The sequence below is a fragment of the Leptodactylus fuscus genome, chromosome 8 (assembly GCF_031893055.1).
Source record: "Leptodactylus fuscus isolate aLepFus1 chromosome 8, aLepFus1.hap2, whole genome shotgun sequence".
Lineage (NCBI taxonomy): Eukaryota > Metazoa > Chordata > Amphibia > Anura > Leptodactylidae > Leptodactylus > Leptodactylus fuscus.
In genome coordinates, this window is record NC_134272.1 from 89,232,177 (window position 1) to 89,257,479 (window position 25,303).

Below are 25,303 nucleotides of genomic sequence, written 5' to 3' on the forward strand. Positions count from 1 at the left end.
CTGCTCTTATCTCCAGAGGGTTTGGCTTGGTGGCAATGACAGGCTAATGAGCTCATTAAGTGATTGTCCTGCTGACACCTACAGGGGGTGAGGTAACTGTCTGACAACCAATGAGGAGCCGGCACCAGGAGACAGGACGGGGCAGAGAAGGCTGCAGGACTCAGAGGAGAACACAAGTGCAAGGAAGGAAGAACTTTGCGGAGTTGACACATTTTGCATCAACAAATTTGGATTTGCAACAAAGACGAACCTGAGCCTCAAGTATCTCTCTGCAGCCTCAAGGTGTGCTGAAGGTATCTGCTAAAGATCTGGAAGGAGACAAAGAGCTTGCCAAACATTAACCCTATCACCAAAGTATCCAGTATTGGCCAAGCGGAGACAACCACCTTCCCTCTTCTTCAAGACCAACTAACCTGAACCATAAGGTAATCTCCAGAGCCCCAAGACGTGGCCAAGACAACAAGGCGCCACCAACAAACCAAAGGGCTTGCAATACACTCACTATGATAAACGAATGATCCCTTCCATCAACCTCAAGATGTCTTATTACTACAACTCCTGCTAGAATCATCGCTGAAGGACAAGGGACAGGTACAAGCCCGAATCAAAACAAGTCCCGAGATGTGCTATTACCCAAGGATCTGTCACTAAGAATCTGCAGGAGCTGCAGAGCTTGCACTTAGTTTCCATACACACCCCAGCAGCGGAGCCCGAGTCCAGTCTTGTACTACTACTCCCATAATGCAGAAGATAATGGAGAATTCGCAGAAGTTTCGTATTGATGCCCTCCTCGCTGAAGAGCGCCCTCGTGTGGTGCCAATTCAGGGCAGAGAGCATAGTCTATCTGCCCCTGTATCTCAGCTGTACCCTAAAGCTGGATTTTTGCCTCTCCATGGACTGTACCCTGCACCCCTGTACCATATGCCCCCCCTGGGCACTGTGCAGCACCCTCACTTCCCCTACAATGGATTCTCAGGGCTTCCTGCCCCAGAGCACATTAAAGCGGCCTCGCTGCCCCTGGAGCACTGGCTGAGGGCAGGGCTACTCCTGCACAGGGGCCCCGAACTGCATGGTAAGTGCCAGGGGCCGAAAGAATCATGGGGGGGAGGGGGGGTGCTTCATAGTATGGTAAATATCACATAAAATATCTCTAATAATATCTGTCATTTACTTAATTATGTCATATGTATTCCTCTCATATCCAGATGTCTGTCATAGCTATGTCTTATCTGTTATATCCATCAAACAGCTAATGTTTCATATTTAATTACTCAATATCTACCTAGATAACTTATACCTTTGCAACTATCAAATATCTAGCGAGATCTATAATCTAATATTAGATATATGCTAAAATAATATAACTACCCCCTATCTAATCATCTATGTAATATGTATCTATAAAATATCATTATCTATTGTATCTATGGCTCTGTCTGTATCACATCTTTCCCCTGATATCTGCAGGTATACAGGGGCCACTGTCTGTATATTATAGGTTATTGGTATGTGCGGATATTCTGGATGTCTGAGGTGACAGATATTTCTTGCAGATGATTTCAGACTTGACTTCTTGTGACTGTACAGTTAGATGAGGAAAGAAAACATTGCTTGAGAATCTCTCCGGTCGCACAATGTAAAGATATAAGTGATGCAATTCTATAGCAGAATATCCGACATAGTAAGAGGAAAACATAAGAGAATAAGATAGTGGAGCCAGGTCTGTGCTAGAGGGGCTGTGCCCCTCAGGACTGTGTACAGGTGGGTCCGTGCCCCTCGGGACTGTGTACAGGTGGGTCCGTGCCCCTCGGGACTGTGTACAGGTGGGTCCGTGCCCCTCAGGACTGTGGAGCATACACTGACATTAGGATGCTTTGGTTTTCCCAGTTCATGGCTCCCTGGGGATTAGACAATGGCTGACTTTTGTTCCTCAGTGAAAATCAATTGAAGTAAATGTCTAGAGTTTATTTCACAGTCCCCAAGGAGGTCAGAGAAGGAGCAAAGGTCACAGAGCATTGTCTATAGTCCCTGGCCTCTGTATACTGAGGAATGTCTGCAGTAGGACAGCCCGGGGCTATATAAACTACCTTATAGCTGAGCTGACACAGGCACCAGTCTTATACCACCTGGCACCTCCTTATACCCACCTGGCACCTCCTAATACCCACCTGGCACCTCCTAATACCCACCTGGCACCTCCTAATACCCACCTGACATCTCCTTATACCAATGTGGCACCTCCTTATACCCACCTGGCACCTCCTAATACCCACCTGACACCTCCTTATACCCACGTGGCACCTCCTAATACCCACCTGACACCTCCTTATACACACGTGGCACCTCCTTATACCCACCTGGAACCTCCTTATACCCATGTGGCACCCATACCTCTGCATCATCGTCCGACACTGGCACAACATTAAACACATACAGCAACCTTATCCATCCATCTTGGGATGACACTGGCACCTACTTATACCCGCTTCATACCTATACCTTCTGCCCCTTGAACCTCCTGAAGTCTATCCGGCATTTTAAGCATCTACACCCGGGTTCAGATCATTTATAAAAGTTTTATAAAAAATTTCCATGAAAACTCTTAAAACTGGCATGAGTTCTAATTCTGCTTCCCTCCAGGCAGTGAGACCTTATAGGAAAAGCCCATAGGAGAATGGGCAGAACCTACAAATCCCAGGGTGCACATATAGGGGCTCCATCACAAATATCACAACGGAGCCCCCTATTGGTGCTAGTTCACACTACCACACCCTGTCATTCAGGGACATGGCCTGATGCCACCTCTTGTAGTTTGAACTTCTGCCCATTTTACCTCTAATAAACTGCTGAGCCTTGGGCTGCAACATGTGGCTCATATATATATATATATATATATATATATATATATATATATATATATATATTTATATATATGGTACATACACATATGTGTGTGTGTCCAATGACAGAATGAGGGAACATCAGATAACATGATTCTAGGGGTCACCGTCCAACAACCCCTAGGTAGACCATAGCACCTATAAATCTGGGTGTCCTCTGCTGGACCATTATTGTGTTAAAGCCTGAGCCCACCGGAGGATCCTCTGGTACCGGAGGGAATCAATCCAACACTGTGAGAGTTGCAAACTACAGCACCAATTATTGGCAGCTCGGGTATGCTGAGAGTTGTAGTACCCCATCAGCAGACGCCGGACATATATGTAGTCACTGGCTGGCAGGGTACGCTGAGAGTTGTAGTACCCCATCAGCAGACGCCTGACATATATGTAGTCACTGGCTGGCAGGGTATGGTGAGAGTTGTAGTACCCCACCAGCAGACGCCGGACATATATGTAGTCACTGGCTGGCAGGGTATGGTGAGAGTTGTAGTACCCCACCAGCAGACGCCGGACATATATGTAGTCACTGGCTGGCAGGGTATGGTGAGAGTTGTAGTACCCCACCAGCAGACGCCGGACATATATGTAGTCACTGGCTGGCAGGGTATGCTGAGAGTTGTAGTACCCCACCAGCAGACGCCGGACATATATGTAGTCACTGGCTGGCAGGGTATGGTGAGAGTTGTAGTACCCCATCAGCAGATGCCTGACATATATGTAGTCACTGGCTGGCAGGGTATGGTGAGAGTTGTAGTACCCCACCAGCAGACGCCGGACATATATGTAGTCACTGGCTGGCAGGGTATGGTGAGAGTTGTAGTACCCCATCAGCAGATGCCTGACATATATGTAGTCACTGGCTGGCAGGGTATGGTGAGAGTTGTAGTACCCCATCAGCAGACACGTGACATATATGTAGTCAATGGCTGGCAGGGTATGGTGAGAGTTGTAGTACCCCATCAGCAGACGCCGGACATATATGTAGTCACTGGCTGGCAGGGTACGCTGAGAGTTGTAGTACCCCATCAGCAGACGCCTGACATATATGTAGTCACTGGCTGGCAGGGTACGCTGAGAGTTGTAGTACCCCACCAGCAGACGCCGGACATATATGTAGTCACTGGCTGGCAGGGTACGCTGAGAGTTGTAGTACCCCATCAGCAGACACGTGACATATATGTAGTCACTGGCTGGCAGGGTATGCCCAGAGCTGTAGTACCCCATCAGCAGACGCCTGACATATATGTAGTCACTGGCTGGCAGGGTATGCTGAGAGTTGTAGTACCCCATCAGCAGACACGTGACATATATGTAGTCACTGGCTGGCAGGGTATGCCGAGAGCTGTAGTACCCCATCAGCAGATGTCTGACATATATGTAGTCACTGGCTGGCAGGGTACGCTGAGAGTTGTAGTACCCCATCAGCAGACGCCTGACATATATGTAGTCACTGGCTGGCAGGGTATGCTGAGAGTTGTAGTACCCCATCAGCAGACATGTGACATATATGTAGTCACTGGCTGGCAGGGTATGCCGAGAGCTGTAGTACCCCATCAGCAGATGTCTGACATATATGTAGTCACTGGCTGGCAGGGTATGCCGAGAGCTGTAGTACCCCATCAGCAGATGTCTGACATATATGTAGTCACTGGCTGGCAGGGTACGCTGAGAGTTGTAGTACCCCATCAGCAGATGTCTGACATATATGTAGTCACTGGCTGGCAGGGTATGCTGAGAGTTGTAGTACCCCATCAGCAGACACGTGACATATATGTAGTCACTGGCTGGCAGGGTATGCCGAGAGCTGTAGTACCCCATCAGCAGACACGTGACATATATGTAGTCACTGGCTGGCAGGGTATGCCGAGAGCTGTAGTACCCCATCAGCAGATGTCTGACATATATGTAGTCACTGGCTGGCAGGGATATGTGACAGAGAGGCCACTTCTGATCTATGGAGACTTTCAGATCACAATCTCTTAAGGGCACGGTACAATCATTTCCCTTTGATAAGAGACATAAGGAAATGGTGACTCTGCCCAGATTCCAGGTTTGGTTTATAAGCCTGATAAGATAATGGCAAACCTTTATTCCAGGTGATAGCGGTGAATATCCTATATACTGTAGTCTGTACACCCTGCTTTATGTATACAGTGATAACACCTTAATGTTCAGGTACCTGAGATTACACTAAATACTATGGAATGATACCAAGGAGAATTTCTTCATTGTCCTCGGACTGAATATAGTCAGTGCTAACCCATCCTAGGAGGTCGCAGATCCATCGAGGTCCCCTACACATGCACAGAATGTAAAGATAGTTTGGCTACCAAAGATCGCTGCGTGGTTCTGCAAATACTTCAGTGAATGGATTTGCATTGCAACCCTGCTGCAACTACAACTTCTGGTTGCAAAAGTATCAAGGCACCGCTGGATGTTTCAGTCACAGTCTCAGCATCTTCAGAGTCACCATGTGACTCCATTTGTTTACCTTGATGAAGGAGTTGGAGGGCGGCATGGTGATCTTTGCTTAGGCCGCAGGAGTTGTGGTGAAAGTGAAGACTTTGAGTGGAAGGCGACTTGTTTTTAGAGTAAATCTGGGCACTATAACCAGGTGGTCTCCAGAGAAACTACAACTCTCAGCGTGTTCTAATAGCCAGCGGTCAGGGCCCATGGGGAGTTGTAGTTACTCAAGAGCTGGGGAGTCAGTGTCCCCAAAATGTGGAGCAAAGAGGTAAGAGGAGTCACGTATGGATGGGAACGTTCTTCACAAGTGGAGATTTACATTCCATAATCTGCAGCGGGAATACTGACATGTCAGAAACGTCCACAGTGTTTTTATGCCGCGCTTCGCTACGTGGAAGAGTCTGGAACTGGAAACAAAAACCAAACCACTGGTCATGAGTGACAAAATCCAGTCCCATAAAGAGGGTCAACCCGTCTTTATATGGCACTGGGAGAAACCTCTACTGACTGGTCGGAGTGGGATCACGAGATGACAGGGACACACATATCACATCTCACGTGTACGCCGCTCGTTATGTATACATCCATATAATGAAACAAGACTAGATTTACCCACAGCAATCACCAGAGCTAAGTCTATCAGTGGACTCGCCGTCTTCGCAGGTAGTGACAGGGACCTGAGATCAATGTTTGATTAGAATTATAGGTGATCATATATCAGTGACAGCCGCGGGGACAGCAGTGAACAGGAACTACACGTGAGAACTTTGTATCCAGATAATTCTATGGCGGGAGAGATAGCGCTTATCACCCCCCGCCCCCCTTGGGTAATGTGTATATAATCGCTGCACTGAAGATAGCACAGCTAAGAGATTATATCTGACATCACCTATAGGATATACCGCTTGGGCTCCTCACAGACTGGATCACACATGATAGGTTTAGATACATCCAATCTCTAGACAGTATTATACAGGATAGGATTACATACATCTACTATGATAGACTTGAATACACCGCCTTAGCATACAGTATCACATATGATAGGATTATACTGGTTTATCAGACAGTATTAAAGATGATCAGCTTAGATACACTTGTTTAGCAGACCGTGTCGCACATGTTAGCTACACCAGCTATGCATACAGTATAACATAGGTCAGGTTTAGATACACTAGCTTAGCTGACTGTATCACACATGACAGATATAGATATGCCAATCCTACAGACGGTATCACGTAGGATTGTGACAATATTGCACGATAGTAGCAGCATGACTGATGTATCTAAGTCTATCACATGACAGGCTTAGATACACTTAGGCCCTTGAAGATTATTCTCTACCCAACCAGAAATGGCTGAATAAAAAACATGTGAAGAACTTGATCCTCAGGACGACGGTTTTCCTAAGAATGGAGGAAGATGAGGCGGCTCAGTGGCTAAGGACGCCCCCTTATAATTAGTATGTCCTAAAGTCAGTGTTATCCTCCTGCAGAGCCGACCTCCCCCCAGTTTATTCTATTTATTTCCCAAGGACATTTCTATAAATTAGGACGAGTGGGTTTGTCGGCCATAAATTGTGGTGTTAAGTGGCGGCTTTGTGGTGACAGCGCTGTAAACTCCTCTCTCTTTGTCTTATTGCATGGCGGTGGCTCTAAGTAATGATGGAGCTACAACATCCCCCCCCCCCTGCGCCCCCCATACAGAACAATAAACAGAGCCATGTCTAACTCGAATGGTCCCCATCCAATCTCTATAGCAGAAAGCGAGACCTGATGAAATGGCGGATAGAACATGTAGTTCAGATTGTATTTCAGATTGTTCAGTGGTCAGTGTTAGTCCACAATCCCCTCTAGCCCCCCTGGGATATTACATATATACATATTACATATATATTGATGCGCTATGCTAACAATAGGCCATCAATATATAAATCCTGGAAAACCCCTTAAGGCTGGGGCGCCCACGGGACGGAAATGCCGCAGCGTTTTACATTACATACAAAGTGGATGGGATTCTAGTGAATCCACTGTGCAGTATAAACCGCCGTGTGGACAAGCCACGATTTCAAAAACTGGCGCGGTTTTGGAAATCCCAGCATGTCAATTATATCTACGGAAATGCCGGCGGTTTCCCTGTAAATACAACTGCAACAGAAAGTCCGCAGAGTAAAACTCCGCAAACTTTCTGTTTAAAGCGCTGCGGGGAAGAACCACGATGCGTTCCCGCCATGGTTTTTCCCGCAGCATTTTATTGCTCCAGGATGTCCCGTGGGGCCTTAGCCTTAAAGTGTAGATGGCAAGCATCAGACAGGACAGGCTTAGCTACACCAGCCCAGCAGTCAGTTTGGTTATACGGACTGTATCCCTCCTGACAGGCTTAGATACAGTATCCCCCCCCTGCAGTGTTACATTGTTGCTGCTGATATATGCAAAAGTCTCAGAGCCCAAGTCCAGCTGGGTTATCCGATGTGGCAGTGACCTTGGGCAGCGCAGCCTGGAGTGTGGCACAAGGACGTATATTATGGGGGGGGTAATTGGGCAGGGGCTCATTCTCTTCAGCCTCATTGTCCTCTTTGCTTTATGTCCTGTTAGTCTGATCTCATGGGACGGTTTCATTTTCTGCCCCATTACCCTGAATGAAGAGATCTTTGCTCTGAATACAAGGCTTAGTATTATTAACAAAGTGTCCCCCCTCCTCGTAAACCACAGATTAGTGATTGGGGTGTGAGTGCAAATGACACTTTACATGGGAGTTTGTCTACAGGGCGGATATTTGGCTTCTGAAAGTGAAAATTGTGTGAGACCGAGCAAGATTATTTATCAGAGATTATGATTATTAATGTGGGATTAGACGGAGGATTATATGCTTATTATAACATCATTTACCCAACTAATGTTCACACTGCAGAAGTCAGGAATCCCGAATTACTAATCTGATACCTCCAGCACTGAATTACTGAAATATCAGATATGTAATCGACAAAGCAAAAAGCAGAAGCGAGAGAAGAAACTCGGATACTTATTACAAAAAGAAGAATTCACCATAAAATATAAATAAATAACAAGGAATCCTACGAAAGTTTGGATGTTTGTTCCTCAATCACAAGCAAACGGCTGTACGGATTGGCTTCAGATTTCACACATATCTTCAAATTCACCAGGAAGGAAACATAGGCTACTTCTTAGCTCCCACACTCCCCCCCCCCCCCCCAAGTCACGGCTGCTCCCCTCAAACTTCACGATGATGTCATCGCAGGTCTTTCAGTGGGCCTCCGATTTGCTGCCAGCCATCTCAGGGCAGGCCACAGGGGAAGCCGGGTGGCCGGATAGGTTGGAGGCATTACGTGGGCAGCACCGGTCAAAGCCAAATTGCATATAATTCCATGGCAAACATTAAAAAGGGGGTGGAAAAAAGTATTGGCACTGTTTGAAAAATCATGTGATGCTTCTCTAATTTGTGTAATTAACAGCACCTGTTACTTACCTGAGGCACCTAACAGGTGGTGGCAATAACTAAATCACACTTGCAGCCAGTTGAAATGGATAAAGTTGACTCCACCTCTGTCCTGTGTCCTTGTGTGACCACATTGAGCATGGAGAAAAGAAAGAAGACCAAAGAACTGGCTGAGGACTTGAGAAGCAAAATTGTGAGGAAGCATGAGCAATCTCAAGGCTACAAGTCCATCTCCAAAGACCTGAATGTTCCTGTGTCTACCGTGCGCAGTGTCATCAAGAAGTGTAAAGCCCATGGCCCTGTGGCTAACCTCCCTAGATGTGGACGCAAAAGAAACATTGACCAGAGATTTCACCGCAAGATTGTGCGGATGGCGGATAAAGAACCTCGACTAACATCCAAACAAGTCCAAGCTACCCTGCAGTCCGAGGGTACAACAGTGTCACCCCGTACTATCCAGTGTCAGCGTCTGAATGAGAAGGGACTGTATGGTAGGAGACCCAGGAAGACCCCACTTCTTATCCAGAGACATAAGCCAGGCTGGAGTTTGCCAAAACTTACCTGAGAAAGCCAAAACCGTTCTGGAAGAATGTTCTCTGGTCAGAGGAGACAAAAGTAGGAAAAGGCCTCAACATAGAGTTTACAGGAAAAAAAAGAGGCCTTCAGAGAGAAGAAGACGCCCCCTACAGCCAGACATGGCGGAGGTCCCTGATGTTTTGGGGTTGCTTTGCTGCCTCTGGCACTGGACTGCTTGACCGTGTGCATGGCATTATGAAGTCTGAAGACGACCAACACATTGTGTAGCATCATGTAGGGCCCAGTGTGAGAAAGCTGGGTCTCCCTCAGAGGTCAGGGCTCTTCCAGCAGGACAAGGACCCAAAACACACTTCAGGTCAGCACTAGAAAATGGTGGTGAGAGAAAGCCCTGGAGACTTGTAAAGTGGCAGCAATGAGTCCAGCCCTGAATCCCATAGAACACCTGTGGGGGAGGGGGAGAGATCTCTTGGGGGCAGTTTGGAGAAGGCCCCCTTCACATCTCAGGGGGGACCGCGAGCAGTTTGCCAAAGAAGAATGGTCTAAGATTCCAGCAGAGCATATACCAATACTTTTGGCCAATACTGTATAGGCTGCTGTAGTGATTTGTAAGCTGGGAAGTATCTTCACAGTATCTGACAGCGCTGATAGTATTATCTTCCTATCTAGAGAATGACTGTACAGTCAATGAACTTTACAAATGCAGCATTATAGTACTGAGAGCACTAGATGGCGGCTGACCAGTGACACCATCACGCTGTCACTGGTTCTCATGGTTGTTTTTGTCATATCTGTGTCCGCCTCCAATGTTGCTACCAGTATTGGATAGATTCTGATGTGTAACAAGTGTTCTGTTTGGCCCCTGGCACTAGCCCTTGCCCTAGACCCTTCTATCACATATTACTAACATAGGGCCCCATAACCATGTCACATACAATGGGGCAGATTTACTCATTTTTAGGCAGTGCAAACTTAGACTAGACCATCTTAAAGGGTTTGGCTGGGAATGTAAATTTTGAAGCTGTATTCTAGGCGGTTCTGACTCCAGTTTTCGCCTTTGCTATCCCCCCAAAGTATATCAGAAAGATGAGGAGAGATTTGTGCTGCAGTGTTTAGCACATTGTAACAAACCCTCAGCTGTGAGACCTATTAGGCATATACAAGTAAGCAAGAAGGTTACTATTCACTGACAGCAAGCAGAGATCCAGGAAAGGGAAAGGAAATGAAGCAAAGTGTATTGGAAAGAGCTTTGACCACAGCCCCTGATATACGTGCCATTGGTATTACAGTATATAGGTTAGGTGTCATAGCGCCCCCTCCTGGCGCAGTAATACTCTCATCCTCCGCCCTTCCTGTTTGCAGCTTATCAGAGCAGAGACAACTGGACTGGTCTGTTTATTAAAATATCGGCGGAACAAGGAGCCTCAGCCTTATCCTGTGGCCGCCATCGCCCAAAGCCATCATTCATTATTTTAATTTTGTGCGTTTTGTGGACAGAAGATAAGAAGTGTTTTATTTTCCGCTTAGCAATAAATCAGGACTCTCCCCTCCCCCACCTCGGGATCACCGGCTGCTGCTCTACCTGTAAGTGATACTGAGCGGTCGGGGTACGGTGCAAACGTAACGGACTGTGCAAAAGTTTTAGGAGAGTGCGGGTTATTAGTTTATTTCTTGTCAATGAACAAAAGTAAATGAATGAAGAAAAGAGAAATGTAAATCCCATCAATATTTGGTGTGACCTTTGCCCTTTGCCTTCCATCATGTCTGCAAGTACCTTGAAGAACTTCTTTGGCAGAGCTGGGCAGGGAATTGTTCCCGCCGCCATCTTGGAGACCTAAGCCCAGATCTTCTCTGGATGTTGCTTGCTCCAATCCGTCTGTCTCTTCATGTCGTCCCAGACAGACTGCAGATCAGGGCTATATCTGTGGCGGCCGGATCATCACTTCCAGGACTCCTCCTCCAAAGGGCAAAGGTCACACCAAGTAGTGATGGGATTTACATTTCTCGTTTCGTCATTGATAAAAATAAACTATTAACCCTTCTTATTGTTCAGCCATCCATTCCTCCTTACAACTTTTGCACTGTCCTGTATCTGTCGGCCATATACTCAGTATACCCATACATGTAATATCGGTAGGGTCTGCAGCACTTGCTCATTGTAGTTGCTCCCATCAGTCCCTGTCCCCGGAAGCTTGCAATCTGATTCCCCTATAGAAGTGTCACCCTATGTTTTGTACGGCGGATCCTGTTGTATAATACACATCAGATTTGTACCCTACGTCTCTGTGTCCACTGCCGGCCATATTACAGGTGTGGTGGTGCAAAAAAGACAACTATGGCCTGAGTTTCTTGGTGACTTTTGCCACAAACATGGCCGTGACACCCTGTGAGTGCAACTATGACTTCTAGCTATAAAAAATAGTGCTGCTCCATGTTTTTGCTACTCTGCGTAGGCCCCAAGGTGGCCCGAAACGCCACCAAAGCCCTAGTCCAATACTAGGACTAGAAGCATAGGGGATGGGGGTTGGTGTTCTTGGCCCCTAAGCTTTTGTTTGCAGGTTAAATCCATATCTAAATACATGTAGGGAGGAATCTGCCCCCCCCCCCCCCCCCCCCGGCTGGGCGCACACTCCCTGCACCTGTTCCCGTGAGAGGTTCTCATTGTGGTCAGGAGATTCACACCTAATAATAATATTGACACGAGCAGCAAATTTCCCCTTCACATTGACCGTGTGCGCCCTGCACTATGACCCGTGGGCTGGATCCGGATAACACTGTGTAAACTCCTCTATAAACTGCGCCGATATCTGTGTTTGTAGACCAATCATTAGTTATTAGGAAGCAGATAAGGAGACGGCGCCATTCACTGCCAGCGACTAAAGCGTTTATTAATTTACCTGGGGCTGGGACTGAGTAATCCTCGGCCTTCTGTCCTCTCCGCCATCCAGATCCAAGGGAACAGATCATATATATATATATATATATATATAGGGGCAGAACATATACCATAGGCAACAACACTGTAGTATTTAGCACATCGGGGTATTCAGCTAGATATAAGAGAAGATCACTTACCTGCGTCTGCAGTGACCTGAAGGTCTGAGCTGAAATTAAGCGAAAATTTTTATATTAATTTTTTTTATATGAATATAAAATTATTTATATCAAGACAAGACTTATTATTTGTCAATGGGAGAAACAGACCAGACCCAAACCTTTACACCCATCTTACCCCAGACCAGACCCAAACCTTTACACCCATCATACCCCAGACCATAGCCCAAACCTTTACACCCATCATACCCCAGACCAGACCCAAACCTTTACACCCATCATACCCGAGACCAGACCCAAACCTTTACACCCATCATACCCCAGACCAGACCCAAACCTTTACACCCATCATACCCCAGACCAGACCCAAACCTTTACACCCATCATACCCCAGACCAGACCCAAATCCTAACGTAACTCCTATAAACTCATTAAGGCCCGGGCACCACATATGCAAAAACGATACGGCAAAAAACGCTGCGTTTTACGTTACCTGCAAAGTGGATGGGATTCTGGCGACTCTCTCTGCGGACTTTGTGTAAAACGCTGCGGAAAAAAACTTTGCTGTGATCCCGCCCCTGTCTTTACCGCAGTGTTTTGCAATTCGTTGCGTGGGGCCTTAGCCTAAAAAGAGTTTTCAGGCCCCTGGTGCATGTTTCGTACTGAAGACCAAATGTGAGCTGTATGTGATCTGTGGGGGTTCAATGTCCAGATAGGGATCTGGTCTGAGGACCCCAAGCAGCCTAAAATCAATTCAGACCTCAAACCCGATCCCTAAACTCATCTATCAACTTAATTCAGATCCCAAACCAGACCCAGAAACTCTCATTAATAGCCCAGACGAGATGCTACAAATGTATCCAGACCATAACATGGTGGTAACAGTGTATGACATCTGGATCATCCATGCTTACCACATCTAGTATTTTATAGGGGTGCTGTCAGGGTGGGACACAGCTTTGAAGATGAGCGAAAGATAATTTGGCAAAACCTCTAGAGAGAGGAGAGGAGTCCACTATCTGTGGTCAGGTGACGGGCGTGCCGGAAGTGACCCGTTTATCAAGATGTGGCCTCCAAAGTCAGATGACACCACTAATACCGTCTTCACTTTGTCTGTTCTGCAAAGAGGATTCATGCTCAGTGTAAAGGAAGGACAGGAGGGAAAACCTATCCTTATACTGGGTCATCTACATCAGATTGGTGAGGGTCTGTCACATGGCACCCCTGCTGATCAGCTGTGCCAGGTGTTGGACCCCACTAAGTGAACCTATCCTGTCAGAACAATTTTTGCCATCCTTCTGTTAACAAAAGGTTTCTTGCGCGGGATCCGATCTCGCTTTTTTTCCTTGATCTTAGTAAACTCTCCATGTTCTTGCTTTTTGTACTTACTGTTCAATGTCTTATATATTGTTTGACTCTTACTTACAAAATGTCTTGAAGAAACATAAATCACGCTGGTATACTCTATTATACTCATGGTCTGGGGTCTTTTACTTTGTAGCCTCGGCCCCGCCCGGACTGATGGGGAAATGCAGACGCCCTCGGACGGCTTTCACCAGCCAACAACTTCTAGAACTGGAAAACCAATTCAAGCTCAACAAATATCTGTCACGACCAAAGCGGTTTGAGGTGGCGACGTCCCTTATGCTGACTGAAACCCAGGTAAGCGAATATAGACATCCCCTCTGGTATTTAGGGTCCCAAGTCTGACCCCGTAATTGTTTGTGGGTCATTGTGTTACTTTATGGTCTGCGTTACATCCTCTTGGATACATTGTATACATTTTGGTTTTTAGGAGTTTTTTTTATTGTAATTGCCTGTTTTACAGAAAAAAAAACTTTATTTCAGATACAGTGATGCCCTCTAGTGGTCATAAGTGGTTAAAAAGGCTATTCAGGTGCTGCTAATCGTTTGTATCAAACCCCCCTCCCCCGTTATTTTTAATTAATGTGGAAATCGATATGCAAATCAGCTCCAGGATGCACGGTGGGCGTTCCGTGCACCCCCTTGCACCATACCTTCTGGACGCCCACCGCTGTCTCCAGGCTACTTATTCACCGCCTTCATTGTCGGTGGTTTCTATTGAAGTCAGGCGCGTGCGCAGTAGTGCTCCCTCCGGCGCATGCTCCAGCACCACTTTGTAATGTTCTCTACGGGAAAAGGACGCTGGAGCGTGTGCAGTAGAGGTTTCTATTGAAATCCCATGCGTGTGCCGTAGCGCTCCCTCTGACGCGCTACTGCGCATGCTCCAGCTCGCAATGTTCTCTACGGGAAAATGGCGCTGGAGGGAGCTACTGTGCACGCGCCTGACTTCAGTAGAAACCGCCGTCAATGGAGGCGGTGAATAAGCAGCAGGAAGAGGGCTTGGAGGCAGCGGTGGGTGTGCAGAAGGTATGGTGCAAGGGGGTGCACGGAACGCCCACCGTGCATCCTGGAGCTGATTTGCATATCGATTTCCACGTTAATTAACAATAACGGGGATACAAACGATTAGCAGCACCTGAATAGCCTTTTTAATGGCTATTCAGGCATATCTTTGGCTAACAACACGAAAATCTAGTGACAGAGCCCCTTTAAATGAATGATCATCACCAGCAGCAAAATATTTAGCACAGATTTGCAACTTACAAATTAAAATACAGATTTGACCTTTTTAAGAGCAGGTAGAAAGAGAACTGAACAGGGTTTTCCTGGCGTCATGCAAATAAATTGGACTTGGTAGGAGATCAGTATGAAAACTGGATTTGGGTGCAGAAAACCCTTTAAGGCTGGGGCCCCACATTGCGGAAACGCAGCTTTTTTGTTGCAGACTTTGCTGCATTTTTTTGCATCAAAGCCAGGAGGGATTGAGCTGGAGGGAGAAATATAAGAACTTCCCATATAGTTCCCATTCCTTTTGTAGCCATTCCTAGGTTTGGCTCAAAAAACTGCAACAAAAGAAGCTGCATTTCCGCAATGTGGGGCCTCAGCTTTAGGCTACGGCCTCACCTAGTGAAAGCTGCAGCAGAAACGCATTGAGGTTTTTCCCATGGTGCTTTTCACAAGAAGTCCGCAGAGGAAACCTCAGGGCAGGATGACATACAGATCAGTCGTTTCCAGCCACCTCCTGTATAAACATCTTCTCCGACTTTATTCCCAGGTAAAGATTTGGTTTCAGAACCGCCGGATGAAATGGAAAAGGAGCCGTAAAATCAAAGAGCAGGGACCGTCCGGCCAAGTGGACAGACAGAGACCCGGAGACAAAACGCCACCCAAGGATGGTCATGACGAAGACGAGGAAGAGGAGGAAGAAGAGGAGGAAGAGGACGCTGGGTTACAAAGTGCAGAGCGCAGCCCGGACATCTTGCGGCTTCCTGCGCAGTGTGGATACAGCCCAGAATCGTTTTGTTCTGAGGAAGAGACTGCGGCCGTGTCCTCCCTATAAGGGCCGGGCACATGGACAGCGGGCACACGAGAGCCCAACACCCTGATTATTTATTGACCGTGGACACCATGACTCCATATACATGTGGAGGGGGATATATCTAATTTATATGTATTTAACTAATAATCTGCAAGGGAACAGGGGGAGGGTGAAGTTGTAGCAAGGGGTTAAACTCTGGAAAACTCTTGGATATGGAAAGTTTAAGGTTCTAGGGTCTTCAGGGTTAATAACGCTTAAAGGGGCTTTCTAGGACTTATATATTGATGAGGTTTCCTTATAAGGGGATATCAATATATGAGGAGTGGAGGTCTGATGCCCGGGACCTCCGCCGATCTGTTGTGTGATGTTCAGGTGGACATTGTATAGTGGCTGTGCTTGGTATTGCAGCTCAGCCCCATTTACTTGAATGGAACTGAGCTGATGCAATACCATGTGACCGACATGATATTCTCTGCACAGCGCCCATCTGTTACAAACAAGATAAGATAATCCTTTCATAGTCCCACCATAGGGAAATTCACACCTGCCCTGTGGAGCCGGACCTCCTCTGGTGACAAAGGACAGGCCCTTAAAGGGATCCTATCATTCAGACAACAATTTTTCTAAGTACCACGTCGGAATAGCCTTAAAAAGGGCTATTCTTCTCCTACCTTTCGTTGTCTTCTCCGCGCTGCCGTTCGCCTACAATCCCGGTTCTTGTCGGTATGTAAATTAACTCTCTCGCAGCACTGGGGGCGGGCCTCAGCGCTTAGACAGCACTGGGGGTGGCCCCAATACTGTGAGAGAACCCTCTCCAGCGCCACCTCCATCCTCATCAGGAACGGCTTCTTCATTCTCTTCTTCCGGTAGCGTCTCCTTACTGCTAGCCCTCGGGCAGAGCAGACTGCGCATGCCCACAGGCCCCGAGAAAATGGCCGCTTACAATACTATGCAAGCGGCCATTTTCTTGTGGCCTATGGGCATGCGCAGTCTGCCCTGCCCAAGGCGGGAGGCCTTAGAAGTTACAGCCACAGCCGGAAGAAGAGGCTGAAGATGACGCTACTGAAGAAGAGGAGGCGGCGCTGTAGAGAGTTGTCTCGCAGCATTGGGGACGCCCCTAGTGCTGCGAGAGAGCTCATTAGCATACTGAGAAGAATCGGGATTGTAGGCAAACGGCCGCGCAGAAAAGACAACGAAAGGTAGGAGAATAATAGCCTTTCTTAAGGCTATTCTGACGTGGTACTTAGAAAAAAAGTCATCTGAATGATAGGATCCCTTTAATAGGAAAGTCCTGGAAACCCTGTTACATATGGAATAGACTTTGTGTTGTAATTCCTCTCTGATCTCTACTTGCTGTCAGTCTATGGAAATATAACAGTTTACTGCCAGATCTTAAAATTTGTACAGACTAATACTTTTCACAGCTGAGTGTTTGCTACAATGGAATTACATGTAGACAATGCAGTGTCACACTGTAACAAACTATCAGAGAGATTTGTGCTGCGGATAGGTTTAGCTCACAGAGGATTGTCTAGGCTGGGTACAACTGTAGCAAAAACTCAGCTGTGGAAAATGTTACATTTGTAGCCTCAGGATGTAAAAAGGACAGAAAGCAGAGATATTGACGAGGGAATGAAGCACCACGGGGGAATTTTTTAGGCAAAAATTCTGTCCCCTCAAAAAAAAAAAAAAAACATACACTGGGAGTCCAAAAAAGAGGAATTCAACAAAATAATGCACGTGATCAGTAAAACTCTTTTACTCCGGTATTGTCATCTGTTGTGGAGATTATGAGACATTTTGGATTATTGGATGGTCATGGACAGGTATCTCATACTCAGCTGTAATCCTGCATCAATGGGATCTGCTAGGTGTCAGATTATATGATATATTGGATTAAGGGAGGTTTCCACCATAGACATTGGGGCGGTTTTTGCTCACCTAATCCACATCCATATTGGCTTCTCAGAGCCTCTAGCCACATCCCAAACCATGAACTGCTCAGTAAACTAGAGAGGACCGGCTGAGCTAGAGATAGACTAACTACAGGTCTCAGCGTGACTCACATAAGGACAGGGGTGGTGGCTGGAATAAATGCTTGATTTGGGTTTACTGAATTTTTCCACTTTCATTTGTACACTTGGTGGCGCTCTTCTGTTAATTCCGTCATTGTTTATTGCCTTGTCTGAGAAAAGCCATATGAAAAGTCCATGTTAATAATGAGAATTAATTATGTGATAATAAACTCTGATGATGAACCAAGAATCATCCACCTTCAGCACCCCCTGGGAAGTATAGTGGTACTGCAGGCCCCATCCGCTAGTGGGGGTTTAGCCTTCTGATACTAGGGGATTAGTTACTTGTGGTTTATAATTAGAGATGAGCGAGTAGGTATTCGATCGGATACTATGGTATTCAAAATATTCGTACTCGATTGAATACTACTAGCTATTCGCAGTAAATATTCGATTCAGAACCAGCGTTGATCGGCCGAATGCTATAGCATTCGGCCAATCAACGCTGGTTCTGCAGCAGGCTCGTCTGTGAGGAGGCGGAGTCCAAGATCGGACCACAGCAGTCTCCATTGTGGTCCAATTTTAGACTCGCTTCCTCACAGACGAGCCTCCGGCAGAACCAGCATTGATTGGCCGAATGCTGTACACTGGCCAATCAACGCTGGTGAATGCATTCCTATGAGAAAAAAGTAAGCTCCCTTGTAACAGCAAGCTGCCAGCTCTCCTGACTAGCAAGGATGAGTCTGCTGCACAACCAGCGTTGATTTGCCACAGGCTCGTCTTTGCTAGTCGAGAGAGCTGGCAGCTTGCTTTTACGAGGGAGCTTACTTTTTATCAGTGCAACTGCAAGCGCTGTGCAGTTAAAGCGCACGGATCCCATAGACTATAATGCGATCCGTGCGCTTTAACTGCACAGCGCTCCTCCTAAACACTCTCCTCCTGCTACTCGTGGACTTGGTGACTCTCCTTTAGTCGAATAGTGGTTTCCCCGGAAACGAGCATTTTTTCCCATAGACTATAATGGGATTCGATATTCGATCGAGTAGTCGAATATTGAGGCTCTACTCGAAACGAATCTCAAATATTTCACTACTCGCTCATCTCTATTTATAATCACTCTCTTTACTGTAAGGATAAGTTCACACAGAGAAATTTGTCACCAATTTGGGGGTACAGATTGTAGTGGGACACTGAAAAGAAAAAAAATAAATCTGAATCCTGCTCGCTTTTGCCACCTATCCTGCTGCTCGAGACTCTCCGCTGATCAGGGTCATTTATCTGAGAAAGCCGCAATGAAACGCCCAACATCGCTGTCCTGTTGTGGCAAACCCGGGGACAGAAAACTGCATCGGAAAATGACAAGGAATTCCTCTTCATTTTCTGCCATGTGACCTTATCCTAATTCATATTACCTTTCCATGTACTAAGTGCACTAGACTGTCTGCAGGGTAGAGCATGGCGGACAGAATTCAGCCTCCTAGAGACAATGCAGGTAAGATGGAGTCACTGATGGATCCTGATGAAGCAGAGCTACAAAGCTGTCAAAACTAAAGAGAATAAATTTCAGGTAAACCTCACGCAAGGAGTAGCAGTGGTTTGGGACATGAGATCAACATACACGGCTTGTCATAGTTCCAGAGTAAACTTATGGAAGAACTGCAACCGGCCTAGTAATAAGTTACCCATCAGGTCCGGGTACCTGGCGTCATAGGGCAGTGACCATGGACAGGGTCGGCTTTATGGGTGACATATTGTGTAACACTATTTCATGGGCAGTAAATAGTTATGGTGTACTGTATGGCACAATTATGTGAGCTGGTACAATGAGGAAAACAGTCACATAATAAAGAAGAAGGGGGTAACCTTGCTTTTTGTCCAGGGTTCCCCATCATTCCCAATCATGTCCTATCCATGGTCAATGGCTTCTGCAGCTCCCATATCCAGGATAAAGATTAGCAAACAGCCCACGGAGTAAGAAGACTTTACCATCCTCCGGGGGGGCCGAAAGGGCATCATATCTATAGATTTAATGCATCGCTTCATGTCGGCTTCGGCTTTCTCATTTCCTTATTGCAGAATAGTTATGATCTATAAGACCAGAGATGGATGGGGGTCACCGGATAAGATTATTGACTATAATATAATTATTGAGTGCTGTGACCCCTTGTAAGTCCCCATGTCCTCTCCTTGTGACCCTGAAGTCATCGCTCAATCTTTATATTACAAGGAACAGAAATAAAATTAGAAAATTTATGGAGCTGGAAACTGCAAATCCTGAATAAAGTCATTACATAAATATACATTTATATTCTGTGCGGTCCCAGACAAGTATATAAAGCCATACACGATGGGTAATCATTGCCGGGAAAAGGAAAGTACAATACTCAATATGCAATGCCATAGACACATTACTTGCCCTGAGTTACATCCTGTATTATACTCCAGAGCTGCGCTCACTATTCTGCTGGTACAGTCACTGTGTACATATATTACATTACTTATCCTGTATTATACTCCAGAGCTGCGCTCACTATTCTGCTGGTGCAGTCACTGTGTACATACATTACATTACTTATCCTGTATTATACTCCAGAGTTGCGCTCACTATTCTGCTGGTACAGTCACTGTGTACATATATTACATTACTTATCCTGTATTATACTCCAGAGCTGCGCTCACTATTCTGCTGGTGCAGTCACTGTGTACATACATTACATTACTTATCCTGTATTATACTCCAGAGCTGCGCTCACTATTCTGCTGGTACAGTCACTGTGTACATACATTACATTACTTTTCCTGTATTATACTCCAGAGCTGCGCTCACTATTCTGCTGGTACAGTCACTGTGTACATACATTACATTACTTATCCTGTATTATACTCCAGAGCTGCGCTCACTATTCTGCTGGTACAGTCACTGTGTACATACATTACATTACTTATCCTGTATTATACTCCAGAGCTGCGCTCACTATTCTGCTGGTGCAGTCACTGTGTACATACATTACATTACTTATCCTGTATTATACTCCAGAGCTGCGCTCACTATTCTGCTGGTGCAGTCACTGTGTACATACATTACTTATCCTGTATTATACTCCAGAGCTGCGCTCACTATTCTGCTGGTGCAGTCACTGTGTACATACATTACATTACTTATCCTGTATTATACTCCAGAGCTGCGCTCACTATTCTGCTGGAGCAGTCACTCTGTATATACATTACATTACTTATCCTGTATTATACTCCAGAGCTGCACTCACTATTCTGCTGGTGCAGTCACTGTGTACATACATTACATTACTTATCCTGTATTATACTCCAGAGCTGCGCTCACTATTCTGCTGGTGCAGCCACTGTGCACATACATTACTTATAATGTACTGATCCTGAGTTACATCCTGCATGATACTCCAGAGCTGCACTCAAAAAAATATCCGGTGTCTACAATGGCCCTGTTTTCTATGCAGGCATTACAGGGTTTCCACATAGGTACATGCAAAACTTTTTTAGGTTGTATTCTGTATGACTTGTGGCCTGCTCCATTACACTTCACACATTCGCTACTGCACTGCCATCCAGGTTATGTGATGGTACACTTGATCTCTAAGTCACTTGACCAATGATCAATTTGGGCCAATTTAATTTTCAATTTAAAAAAAAAAAAAATCCCAAAATTTCACCCTGGCCAACATCTTGAAGATAAACGCACTTGTGCTAGAAAATAAAAAATCCTAAAGACACATGTCAGCCAGTAAAAATTCATAGAGATGGATGAAAGGGAATGGATGTCAGTGAAAATGGAAGGACGTCAAGGGTTTAAATTGTGCTCCTCGCTGCGGCGGTGACAGCTTTAATTTGCAAAGTACAAGCATTAAAGTGATGGATGTGGTGCTGTAATTCCTGCAGTGAGTGCTGGGCGGCAGGATCCTTGCAGTGGCCTTTTTTATTTATGAGTCTACTTGGGAGAGATGGGCAGAGGGCCCAGTTCTGCTTCCCAGCCTGGGAGCGCTGATTTATGGCCCCCGTGGTGAATGACTCACGGTGTATACACAGACTGATCTCATTAGTGCTTCATTAATCCCACTTATCCCTGAGCCTTAAACACCGGCCTGAACTAACATACACCTGTAATCTGCGGCGGGAGAGAGGCAAAGGCCGCCATACTTGTCAGGCTCCATTATTACTTATCCTTGGCCAGAATCAATGGACTCCTGATAACTCGTCTGGCTATCACTCATCACTAGCCAATAGGACCCAGCAATTCTATGGTCCGGGCTACACGGTGACTCCCATTAGGAGACCAAAATGTTGCCTGTGACTCCTTCACCACTGTAAGAGAATGGAGTCATATTGCCACCCTGCATATGCGTAATTGCAAAAAAAACCTACCAGTGTGGAATCTTTTTGTGAGTAGTCACGAGCGCAGCACTATCAGAGTCACAATGTGAATTATATTGGTGAAGGAGTCAACATGACTAAGGTCATCATAGACTTCTACTTTCATCCCAACATTCCTAACCTGCAAGGTGTAATTATAGGCACAGGGGGCGCTGCTGGTATGGGGTCAGCTCCGGGCTCCCCACCCAGCTTCTCAGTCATCATAAGACGCTATAATACACTTAGATCTCATGTATATGACAAAGTCTTGTGTAATGACCCTGTACGGCGGCACACAGGCTCTATGGATCCATAATACAAGGTACTGCTCCAACGGAAAAATACAGCCGCCTGCAAAAGCTTCTGTGTGAACGTAACCCTATATGCACAAGACAACATTCATTGCACTATATGTCAAAATATAGGTCATTTTCTATTTTTACCCTCCATAAACTACAATGTATAAGGGACTAGTATCTGCCCGACACTTCGTCCGTGGGTTGGCGGCGGCGCTGAGCCGCGGAGAGGCAACCTCTCTCTGCTGCGAGGCAACCCTTCTCCCCCCCCCAAAGTGGGTCCTGCACACCATCCTCCCGTGCAACCAAAGGCGCCACTCCCATCCATGCACAGCAGCCGTACTCGTCCACGGCACGTAACAACGCCTCCCAGCAGTGCTATACACACAAACTCCAACGGGCAGCCCCTATTTCCTCCCCCCACCACCAATCTACCTCCACACGTGTAAAATGTAGTAAGCCTTTGAGTTCAATGGCTTTTTTTTTTTTTTTTTTTAAACGCGCGTGTTTTTGCGCGCACAAAAAGCGTTATACGAAAAAACCCACTGAACTCAATGGCTTACTACATTTCACACGTGCATTATGTAGCAAAATGCGTGGAGCGTTACTCCGTGTGAAGGCACCCTTAAGCTAAATCCCCATGCAGGCTACAACAACAAAAAAAAAGGACTGCAGAAAAAACCGAGGCGGAAATGCATGGCGGTTTTTCCCCACAGCGCTTTTCACAGAGAGTTGGCAGAACTTTCCAGGATGGTTTTGGAAATCATAACGTTCTCACTGCGCGTTTTTACCTGACTAGAATCCCATCCACCTACACAGTATCTGTTTATTTTGACAGAGTTTACACCACGTGGGGCCCCGGCCTTACCCTATATACACATGACGGTGGATTTCGGCCATCGCAGGGTCGCGTTCGTCTCACGGTCTGTGGATAGCAGCTTTTCAGATGACTGATATTTTGACAGTCTGTGAACATGGGCGCCCCCCCGGTGCAAAACTGCTGTGAAAAATGGATGTTTTTACGGTGGTCTGAATATAGGCTTAGAATGCCATGGCATTATATATAGAATCTAATGGCTAGGCCTGAGGCTGTATTCACACTGCATCCAAACCACAGCGGAACAAACTGTGCGAGGTTTGGATGCAGATTTTGTTTTTCATTGACATTGCACCTGTAGGAGGAGGAACGCAGCAAAAACGCCTTATAATGGAGATTTGACGCAGGTTTAACTACTCCCAGCTGCATCATGTGAATGCGCCTTTACATGTGTCAGACTTACCTGAGGTGTATTCAGAACATAAGGTGCATATGTCATGTGAACAGCACCCAACGCTGCATATAACTAGGTGGCGGCCATTGTTTTGTTTTATTACGGCTGCGGGCGGATCCGCCATTGCAATGTACACAGGGGCGTACAGTATAGCAGGGGATTTTCCTGACATATGTTCCAATGTGAACTGTGCCGACACAGGGGTAGAGGATAGATGGGTCACTGACCTGGTCGTGGTCTTCTGACGGGCGTATATTTGCGATAAACGTTACTATATGGCGCCTAAGGGTGAATTCACACTGAGTAAACGCTAGCTTATTCTGAACGTAAAACACGTTCAGAATAAGCGGCGTCTAAAGCAGCTCCATTCATTTCTATGGGAGCGGGGATACGAGCGCTCCCCATAGAAATGAATGGGCTGCTTCTTTCACTCCGTGCAGTCCCATTGAAGTGAATGGGGAGTGCCGGCGTGTACGCTCCGGCATGAGCAGAGCTTGCCGTATACGCCGGCACTCCCCATTCACTTCAATGGGACTGCACGGAGTGAAAGAAGCAGCCCATTCATTTCTATGGGGAGCGCTCGTATCCCCGCTCCCATAGAAATGAATGGAGCTGCTTTAGACGCCGCTTATTCTGAACGTGTTTTACGTTCAGAATAAGCTAGCGTTTACTCAGTGTGAATGCACCCTTAGGGTGCATTCACACTGAGTAAACGCTAGCTTATTTTGTAGAGTAAAATTACACTTGTAAATTTTGCTATCCCATTGACTTCAATGACATTTTACAGGCGTATTTTTACAGGCGTATTTTTTACAGGCGTATTTTTTACAGGCGTATTTTTACACTTGTAAAAAAATATCATTGAAGTCAATGGGATAGCAAAATTTACAAGTGTAATTTTACTCTACAAAATAAGCTAGCGTTTACTCAGTGTGAATGCACCCTTACTGTCATTGGCGTCTGTCTACACCTGGCACCACAGATCCCGCACATACTGGGGGCCCAAATAAAATGTATTTTTAGTAGACTTTCCAATGGCGCCCTTTACGGTATATACAGTTGTACGGTAGATGTTACTTTCCGCCAGCGATTTCTGGCAATCGCGGGGTTACATTACAGAAATTCGGAATGGACGTAAATTACCTGAACATATGGATTTAACCCCTCAGACGCCTCTGTGGTATCACAGTGAGAATCCTCCATATTAGCATTTGTCTATGAGGTAAAGCAGGTAAGTGCTGAGCATATCCTCACCCTGTACTATATACAGAGGCCCTATATATACTGCTGTCCCAGGACATTATAGAGGATAGCCTGCCTGGCTGCCACCGTCTACCTCAGACACGACACTGGGCTCTTCTCAGCCACATGAAACACATTCGGAGCGGGAAATTTCACAAACACAAATCTCTACAACCTGCAAGCTTCGACTTCTAAGAGATTTGACCCAGCGCGGCCGCCGTGCTTGCCTAGTAACGCACTGTCTGCAGAGCCGCGTCCCGTTACCGAGGAGACGGAATATGGC

The 25,303-nt window shown here is 46.2% G+C and overlaps 1 protein-coding gene across 1 annotated transcript; it reads left to right on the forward strand.

The window, feature by feature from the left end:
* Positions 1-753: 753 nt before the first annotated feature.
* Positions 754-15,834, forward strand: LOC142217283 (motor neuron and pancreas homeobox protein 1-like). Its single transcript, XM_075285475.1, has 3 exons — positions 754-1,072; positions 13,912-14,072; positions 15,550-15,834. The coding sequence occupies exons 1-3, from the start codon at positions 754-756 to the stop codon at positions 15,832-15,834; spliced, it is 765 nt and encodes a 254-aa protein (XP_075141576.1).
* Positions 15,835-25,303: the final 9,469 nt, after the last annotated feature.

Bases quoted from the DNA above. Each gene is read 5' to 3' on its own strand.
- LOC142217283 (XM_075285475.1), top strand. From the start codon at position 754: ATGGAGAATTCGCAGAAGTTTCGTATTGATGCCCTCCTCGCTGAAGAG. The intron at 1,073-13,911 runs GTAAGTGCCAGG...TTTACTTTGTAG, and splicing joins CAGGGGCCCCGAACTGCATG to CCTCGGCCCCGCCCGGACTG. The intron at 14,073-15,549 runs GTAAGCGAATAT...CTTTATTCCCAG, and splicing joins TTATGCTGACTGAAACCCAG to GTAAAGATTTGGTTTCAGAA.